The sequence below is a fragment of the Lolium rigidum genome, chromosome 3 (assembly GCF_022539505.1).
Source record: "Lolium rigidum isolate FL_2022 chromosome 3, APGP_CSIRO_Lrig_0.1, whole genome shotgun sequence".
Taxonomy (NCBI): Eukaryota; Viridiplantae; Streptophyta; class Magnoliopsida; order Poales; family Poaceae; genus Lolium; species Lolium rigidum.
In genome coordinates this window covers 334,453,788-334,463,347 of record NC_061510.1, presented here as the reverse complement: position 1 = coordinate 334,463,347, position 9,560 = coordinate 334,453,788, and the positions used below count along the sequence as shown (strand labels likewise).

The 9,560-nt window shown below is 41.4% G+C and overlaps 1 protein-coding gene and 1 non-coding gene across 2 annotated transcripts; one reads left to right on the top strand and one right to left on the bottom strand.

Moving 5' to 3' along the window:
* The first annotated feature begins 2,197 nt into the window (after positions 1–2,197).
* On the top strand, positions 2,198–6,568 carry LOC124700087 (chlorophyll(ide) b reductase NOL, chloroplastic-like). The gene is made up of 13 exons (XM_047232275.1): positions 2,198–2,450; positions 2,685–2,753; positions 3,130–3,191; positions 3,305–3,391; positions 3,711–3,778; positions 3,887–3,935; positions 4,034–4,119; positions 4,402–4,459; positions 5,008–5,058; positions 5,366–5,416; positions 5,501–5,542; positions 6,092–6,202; positions 6,306–6,568. Exons 1-13 carry the CDS (start codon positions 2,198–2,200, stop codon positions 6,351–6,353), a joined length of 1,035 nt encoding a protein of 344 aa, XP_047088231.1. The 3' UTR covers positions 6,354–6,568.
* A 2,588-nt stretch (positions 6,569–9,156) lies between these two features.
* Positions 9,157–9,346, bottom strand: LOC124704761. Its single transcript, XR_007003653.1, has one exon. It is a non-coding gene; the product is annotated as a U2 spliceosomal RNA (small nuclear RNA).
* Between the last annotated feature and the right edge of the window lie 214 nt (positions 9,347–9,560).

Genomic DNA, 9,560 nt, shown 5'->3' with positions numbered 1-9,560 from the left:
ACAAACGTTCAACACAAACCAATCTCGGTGCATCGCCAACTCCTTCGTCTCGAGGGTTTCTCCGGTAAGCACCATGCTGCCTAGATCGCATCTTGCGATCTAGAGCGGCATAGCTTATTGCGTTGTTCATGCGTTGCTCGTGCTGAAGCCTTTTTGATGGCGAGCAACGTAGTTATCTTAGATGTGTTAGGGTTAGCATTGTTCTTCGTATCATATGTTGTCGTAGTGCAACCCTTATACATATAGCCGCCCTTACACCTATCTTAGGTGTAGGGCGGCACCCCGCTTGATCATTGTTTAGTAGATCCGATCCGTTACGGTTGCTCCTTGTTCTTCAAGGATTAGTTTAATATCCGCAATAGTTAGGCCTTACAAAGGGTTGGAGGATCCAGCGGCGTGTAGGGTGTAGTTTGCTAGCCCTAGACAGGATGTTCCGGGGATCAACCTCTTGTTGGTTTTTAGGCCCTGTCTAGGATCGGCTTATGATCACCGTACGCGAGCGCGAGGCCCAATCGTGAGTAGGATGATCCGATTATGCGGTGAAAACCCTAAATCGTCGTAGATCGCTTTAGCTTTATCTTGATCAAGCGGGACCACCATATATTCGTGCACCTCGTACGAATCATGGGTGGATCGGCTCTTTGAGCCGATTCACGGGATAACTCGAGAGCCGATCGAGGCTCGTATTTAACGTTTACGTGTATGCTATGCAGGAAACTAAGCGAGGCATCATCCAACACCTTCCGACCGGGTATAGGTCGGGTGGCACGCCCTTGCGACGAGCATCGGACGTGTGACCGGAAGGCTTTGCGGGCCGTCGCTCTGAGGGACTGGGGCCAGCCGCAGCCCTGAGTTGTTCCCGGCTCTACGGTGTTGCCAGTCGCTGCCCGCCGGTGGGTTTCTGACCGCAACAAATACGCAGGAAAGACATGTGAGCTGCCAGGGGTAACATGCCCGGTCGGGGGTGGTCGGGGTGATACATTTGGTATCAAAGCCGACCTTCGCGGTTACATGGGCATGTGCGGGTCACGGGTTCGGGCATGTGCACACGGCATGTCACATGTGCCAGCACTGGATGCACAAACGTGTGCCAAGAAGGGGACATTTCTGGCCTGGGGCTAATCAAGGGCTTCGATCTTCTAAGGGGATGAGTGTGACATCCTAGCCCACGGCTTAATACCAACAAGTTGCAATTTCTTTTCCGAAAACTCATCAACAAAGAACTCCGAGGCGTGCTTGACCTGTAGTATTTGAGGATGAGTGACCGACCGGGAAGTGGTTTTCGGGGTGCGCACGAGTGAGGGCAAAGTGCGCAGAAAAGACATGTGTTAATCCGTGAGGCTAGTCTAGAGATCATATAAAGATCCTAGAGAGCTGCCACAGGTAACAGGCCCGGCCGGGGTGGTCGGGGTGTTACAAGCAGCGAGCCTTATAAGCAGGTAATAGCTTAACACATAAATTGATTTTATTTTGAAAAGTAGAAATCTCATAGTATCATGATACGATTCTATGATACCATATTGCTGACGGAAAAACATAAACTGATACGATATTGTTGATGGAAAACGATACTATACTTAGTATCGATACTGAAAACCTTGAAAACTAGTACGGAGTAGTAAATATTTTCAGAACATTTTTTGTTCTCAAGTAGAGGAAGAAGACAACTGATACGATATTCCGCAACTAGTTGCACCCGCACTTTATTTTTTGTTATGACACTTCTAAGTTTTCAAAAAATGCAAACTAAAATTGTAGACATACATTGTGTTGTGTCTTGTGCATCCGTGAAGTTTCATCCAAAAATATGTCAAAATGTGACCTGTGTAAAAAAGAAAAGACGTACGTAAATAGTGTCACGTACTATTTACATATCATTTGTTCTTTTTGTGTAGGCCACATTTTGACATATTTTTGGATGAAATTTCACAGATGCACAAGATACAACAGAATGTATGTCTAGAATTTTAGTTTGCATTTTTTAGAAACTTGAAAATGTCAGAACAAAAATGGGGTGCGGACGCAACTAGTTGCGGAATATCCCCTCTCGAGAAGGGAATTCGTATACGACGGGCTATTTGCTGACACCGACACGCGGGCCATCTCGTCTCTGAGCACGCAACGCAGCTCCTTGGCTCGTTATCTCAGCGAGCACCGCAGCGCGCACACGCGTCGCCCCCAAGCTCGCTCTTCCCGAATGGCCACCGTCGCCGCCCCTCTCCCGCTCCGGGCCGCCGCCTGCGCGGGTCACGCGCCGTTCCGGCTGTCCTCCGACGATGGGGCGCGGTTCCCCAGCCGGCTGGGGCAGCGCAGTCTGGTGGCGGGAGTCTGCCGCCCTCGGGAATCAGCAGGGTTCAGGGTGGAGGCTCTCTTCGGCGGCGGCGGAGGAGCGGGGCCCAAGGAGCCCATGGTGCCTCCGTACAATGTCCTCATCACTGGCTCCACCAAAGGTGCTGTTTATGCTTCTTCTTCTTTTTTTGCCTCTGCTTCAATTGGTTCATACGGCTCCACTTACTGAAATGAATGGAAGTTGAGCTTGAAGCTGTGCAAAAGTATTGATTTGATATCCTATTTCGGTCAGGAAACTGAGATAAAAGGATACAGAGGCATGCATAACTTGTAGACTTCGGTTTTGGTTAACATTTGTATGTCTTGCTCAATAACCTCCGTATGTTCTTGAACAGGTATAGGATACGCGCTGGCAAAGAAGTTTCTCATGGCTGGTGATAATGTTGTAATCTGCTCAAGATCAGGTTAGAAAGAACTGGTTTTAGTTGTTAATTTTAGTGTTTTCAATAAAAGAAATAGATATTATTTTGATGGAGACTAAGATGCATGCCAAATTTAAGTTCAAAAAAAAAAAAAAAAAAAAAAAAGATGCATGCCAAATTGATCGACATTTAACTCTTCCTGGACTATTCTAATTTTATCTTACAGAAAGTACTCACTGTAGATGCTGTCCTTTAGATCACTGATCTTTCAAAAGCTTTTTCATGATTTTATTAAATGGAGAACACATTAAATGTTTTAATGTTCCCGAGACAGTTTTGGAAGAATGAAATGGACAACATGCAGGTTACAATTGATACCAGCTTAGTCTTTCCTTGACATGCAGTCTATCCTCTACAGCTGAAAGGGTAGAGTCTGCAACCAGTTACCTGAAAAAGGAATTTGGAGAGCAGCATGTGTGGGTACCTACTTCTGAGCTACTTGGTTCTTATATCGGCATTGAAGCTACTTCAATATATTACAGTGCAACATATCCGATTTCATAATCTCAGTTGACGCCCTTTGTTTATCACAGGGAACTGTCTGTGATGTTAGAGAAGGAAAAGATGTAAAGGCACTTGTGGATTTTGCACGTGATAAGCTGGGCTATATTGATATTTGGGTACATAGCGGCCCCTCCCTCGCTAAATATTAACGCATGCACTTCTATTCCGGTTTGCTATTTTTTGTGTTATGGCAACCACTATCTATGAAATAACATTGATGCTCACTGCATCATTCCCCATATTTGAAGTATTTGATAATTAGCTGCTTAACATATGCAATTGTGTATGGAATACCTCTGTCCAATCTGCACTGCTTTGCCTGAAAATTGATATATCAACTTTATATAACTGTTTAAACTTAATGCATTCAATTGAAAGATTCTTTCATGCCATAAAAGAGCTCAAATTTCTTATAAATTATTTCCGTTGGTGCAGATTAACAATGCCGGATCAAATGCATATAGTTTCAAACCGTTGGTGGAAACCTCTGATGAGGCTCTCATGTAATTTTCAGTCTCTGTATTGGCAACGCTTGAACAAGCACGCCTTTATTCAGTTGTGCTTTCAAGTGCCAATAATTATCGACCTTTTTTTTTTTTTTGGTTTTATAGCGAGGTGATCACCACTAACACTCTTGGATTGATGCTATGTTGTCGTGAGGTATTACTTTCCACTCCATATTAGCCTTTTGTCGCATATTATGATAACTATAAAGAATCATTTTTCCAACATTGATCGTCTTGCCATCTTACTGTTAGGCAATAAATATGATGTGGAGCCAACCTCGAGGTGGTCACATATTTAACATTGATGGTGCTGGCTCTGATGGAAGGCCTACCCCAAGGTAGCATTTCTGTTTGTTCTGTTGTGTAGTAAATGTGGAACATTGTTCTTTTAATGCTGATAAGAGTATCTTTCGTCCCTCTCACATGAGTGTGTGTTTTACTTGACGTGTTGAATTTGCACAGCCATATGGTAATATAAGTTAAAAAAATGGTAATATAAGTTATTTAGATTAATGAAGGTGGGCAAAGCAAAATACTAAAGAGGCAAACTCTACGATCTTTTGGTGAATCATTAGTCTTGAAATCTTGGTAATAATGAATTTATGATTGATAATCACCAGATTTGCCGCTTATGGTGCAACGAAGAGAAGTGTGGTGCACCTTACGAAGTCTCTACAGGTAAAAGATAAGATCTGTGGTGATATCATCTGAAATGATTAGCTTCTGGTCAAACATTTGCAATTAAGCATTCAGAAATGATAAAATATTTTCTGCAATGTAACTGCATGCAATTGTTGATTGCCTTTAGAGGTACAAACATGCAACAGTACAATGTGATAACTGATGTTTATCAATATGAAATCCGTATGAAATACGCAAATAATTACTCATTAATTATTACAGCAGACTAGTTACTGGGACAATCCAAAGCTGTAATCATCCATTGAAATAGGAGATGCTATCCACTTGAACTTGAGGTTTTGACCCTTTTTTTAGTTAAAGGTTTTAGTCCTTAAGGTGCTCTTCTAGAATACCATCATTTACCTCCCCCAAAATTAAATCATTTTAGTCTTTAATGGCATGGATTTTTATGAAGAACTCATCTTACCTTTACATTTATTTCCCTTCCTTTTGATTATATTTTTTTTTTGCCAAGGTAGTGTTAGGTTAGGTCTCAACTTGCCTTATCAGAAATCTCGTTGAGAAATAACATGATCTAATTGCAGGCTGAGTTGCAGATGAATGAAGTGAACAATGTCGTGGTGCACAATTTATCGGTACGTAGCTCTACTGTTCTTTCGCTATCTTGTATAATCTGAACTCCCTAATTATTTTGTTGCATAAAGATTATTAAATATTGGTGTAGTTTAACTAGTTTGTGTAAGGCTGTAAGGATTGGGCCATGGAATATGTGCATAAGTAAATTGCTTTTTGGCTCTGAGCTATTTATAACTCTTAAAAGGGCAGTTATTTGTTGTATTGTAAGTTTGTAACCGACCTCTCTAGGCTTATAAATACTCTTTTCTCTTTTCAATGAAACCAGACGCTTCTCAAAAAAACTAAATACTTAATTAATTTGTGCAGCCTGGCATGGTTACCACTGAGCTTCTTATGTCTGGTGCTACCACAAAGCAAGTAAGAGATAAACATTCCCCAATTCGTGTTTTACCATTCTAGAATCAGATAATTCATATTTACTAAAAATTGTACTGATGACAGGCAAAGTTTTTCATCAATATATTGGCTGAACCTCCTGAAGTGGTGAGAGCTCCGCCATTGTTCATTTTTTCCCAGAACAGTGTTACTTTCCTGAAAATTGTAATTTGTTCTTTGACAAAGGGCCAAGTTAATCTTATATATTACTTGCACTAACGAAGTTCAAAATTTGTAATGTGAAGTGGGTTCGATCATGCATACATTTACATTATCGACATTTTCTTCATATGATCTTCGCAGGGAAAACATGTTTTATTCATCTGTTTGTTTCAGTATGAACATACATTAACAGTTATCAAATACATTAATAGTTATCAAATGTGTTATTCTGAGCAAAAATAGCTGATCTAATGACATGATATAAAATGAGAAAATTTTCTTTCATATTTTATAACTTATAGCTTACTTAGAAGCCTTACTCCATGACAGCCATGGTTGATTTGTACAGTGAAGGGGCTCTATGTTCATTTTGAGATTAATATGTAACTATATATTAATGATTACCTTTAATGTTATTTATGTACACCTTTTATTCATATTTTGTTTGATAGCATGGGTAAACAATAATGATGTTGATTCACTGTTATATAATAGGTTGCGGATTACCTTGTTCCAAACATCAGAGCAATCCCTACCAACCAATCCATGAAGCCGACTTACATTCGCTTTCTTACAGGCTTGAGAGCCTACTCAAGAATTTTTTCAGTAAGAACTCCCTGAAATCTGGGGACTGTCTTTTATTAATCTTGGACATCCCCAACTAATGTCAGTTTGCTATAATAATCATTCTCCTTGATTTCGTTTGCAGAGACTTGCCTTTGGTGCTCGTAGGAACAAGTATGTTGCTGAGGATTAGTTATCTACTGCCATCCTCCAACCCAGAAGAAATTAGGAATATTCTTGTTATCGTCTATTAGAAGTTCATTCTTTTCCTGTAAAAATAGGTTGTATTACTGATGGCATCTCTAGAACACAGCGATGTACTCCTCTTATATAAAGACATGTAATTTGATTATCTCATCAAAGTTATTGTCATCGACCGAGTCATTTATAGATCATGTGGTTTATGTGTTCCCTTATGATCTGCGGTAGAGTACAAGTTTGCCAAAACTTGCATGTTGCATCCCATGCAAGAGGAGCCCATGATACATCTATGCACCTACACACTAAGGCTGAACCCATTTTTTCCTTGTTAGTTTCCAGAACTTCTATAGTCTTGCCTACCTTTCCTGTTTTGGGGTAAGTTTGTCCGCAATGTAAAATTTTATGCATCTAAGATAGATAGATTTGTTGATGTACAATATATTTTTTCTTCATTGAAAGGCATGAAGATGGCATTGCTAATTTGCAATGATAGGACATGCCCATACACTCTGGCTGCTAGGTGTTGGCAGCATTGCCAGCATAGGGCTTCGATCAGATCTCACACATCCAGTTTGCCTGATAAGTTTACCTCAACACTTCATTACTACACCTAATTTTTCATTCCGGTTCTTTGCTTCTTCTCTGTCGCATTTATTGCCCTTTTTTTGTAAATGTGATGTGAACCATTCATGGATTTGGTGGAGTCTGCATGTGCTATGGAAACAGTACCTCGTGACATATCAATAATAAATTCTAGGTAATCATTCTTCTCGCTTCTTATCATTTTGAAAGATCTTTACTTTTCTGCTAACCTTTCCGCCTATGCAAACCAGTTATGATGAATTATGTTATTGTGGTAGAATGTTGAATTCTAGGTACACAAAACTAGTGCAGTATCTCTAGTCTTTTACAAGAACTGTATAAAAGGGTGGCTGGCTTGATAGAGAAAGACGCCATCACTCACTCTTCTTGCTAAAAGATAGGACATACACTCCCAGTTCCTTTTGCTTCCGCGGCATATACTGGTACTTGTGTATTTAATGAGTTTTAGTTTCTTTGCTGGTTTAGTGCATTCTTTTTTCTAATACAGGATGCAAGGTCATCGATATTCTGCTTGATCTTCCATTTAATTTCTGTATTTGGAAATGTTTTCTGTATCTATATGGGCACATAAACAAAATTTGATGGATTCTGGATCTTTAGTTACACAAGTTGCTTTGCATCGTCCTTTTGCCACTTGTTATGCCTTCATTCTAAAACAGAGAGTTGCACAAGACAGACTGCCAGATCTCCGTGATCCTTACTCACATGTGTTGAGCTTGATTTGCAGAATGAAGTCTAACAACAAGACAGCACAAAGTAGTGATGTTTCTTACGTGTCGAGCATGCTGGCCTGTCGCATTCTCAGGGCAATGCAGCCGACAAGGAGTTTACTTCGCTGGACCGATGATCTCCATAAGATCTTCGTGGAAGCTGTAGCGCAACAAGGAGGTCCCTATGGTTTGGTTTCTTGACCTTTGATCCTACAATGTCGAACAATTCGTTGTTTGTTCTTTTGATCTGAAATCTCTTGATTAAACTGACGCCGTGCTATTCAACTCTTGCAACTCTTTAGAGGCAAAGCCAACTACGGTGAAGCAGACGATGGAAGCTATGGGAGTCACAGGCCTCACAATCCAGAACATAAAAAGCCACCTCCAAGTACCTCACACGGCCCTATGCTTTTGCAGCTTTACACCAGATATACTTGGATCGTTCCTGTTCCACAGTGCAGGATCTGAATACACTTTGCTTATTCTTGTGTGCCAGAGATACAGGGAGAAGTGTGATTTAGGAGGTCAACCTCGTCTGGATGTTCTAGCTGCTGCATCACCGATCATGGCAGGACATAATCTGTATGATTCCTTGATGCAATCAGATTGTTGGATCTGCATGCTTTCCTATTCTGGTCTTTTCTTAGAACACTGACTGATCGATTGTGTGGTGCTGGTGCATAAGTTCTGAAACATGTTCTGACGTGCAGGACATCTGAGAGTGAGATGGTGATGGACAATGGCGCATCTATGTGTATGGCTGAAATGGAGGTATAAAGTATAAACGATCTCTTTAACTGAAAAAATTGGAAATTACTCGTCATTTGTTACTAATCGAAGCTATGTTTCCTTGTGATTTAGATGGTGAACTATTTGCTTATGGATGACAAGGAGGTACAGTTTTCTCTGCATACCTGCAAATGCACTTGATCTATATGTGAGGGTGTGATGATGACAACCTTATACTATCTATGTTGCCTCTTGCAGATGGCGGATAACGATTTCTCTGCAGACGAGGTGCAGGTACATTCAAATCATGTTTTACCTGTTTCCGCTGATCACTGCCTCACATCAACGAAGCTTTTGATGCTGACACGCGGTAACACTTTGCTACGGTTACGTATAAAATATATTGATACAGATGATGGAGAATGAACTGATGAATGAAATCAAGGGGCAGCCAGATTCTCGAAAAGAAGTGCAGGCAGCACCTTGTTCTTTCTAAGGTGCATGAACCAGCTCATATGCGTAGTAATTGGGCAACAAGAAGAATGGTAAGGTAGTTGTGTTGCTGATAAGCTAAGGAAAATGGCAGGACTCAGTCACAGCGCCCTTCCAGTTGCTTAAAATAAAATTTTGATTCCACAAGTTTTTGAAGGATGCAGCAGGTCGTTTGATGTGCTTCTAAATGTACAGAGTTAAAGCATTAAAAGTTGTGATCTTCTTTTCCAGTCCGGTTGCCAAAACATTTGATTGACTTGGTTGGGGTGCGCCATGCCTGGGCAGTAGTGCAACGCCCACGCGAGGGCCCCAGTGGCAAGCCACTGTGGTGGACCCTCCCCCACAAAAAATAAATTTAATATCGTTGTGGGCACATGGCCCACATATCAGATATTAAACTGATAAGAACAGATACTACACTTGATCTTAGCCAAAAGGCCGAGAAAGGTATGAGTTGCTAGCGTGGCCACCCCCTCCTTCTTATAGCTCAGCCGCGCTGCGTCTCCTCTCACGCTAGGCGAGGTGGGACTAAATGAACGAACCAACAGACTCAGCTGGCGTCGGGGAGAGCAGGCAGGTTCGATGAGGCTATCAGGCTAAGTGGGCTTTAGGATTTGGCTTCAGCAGGGCCCGTGGGCTGCGAACACAGAGTGACGGAACAGCAC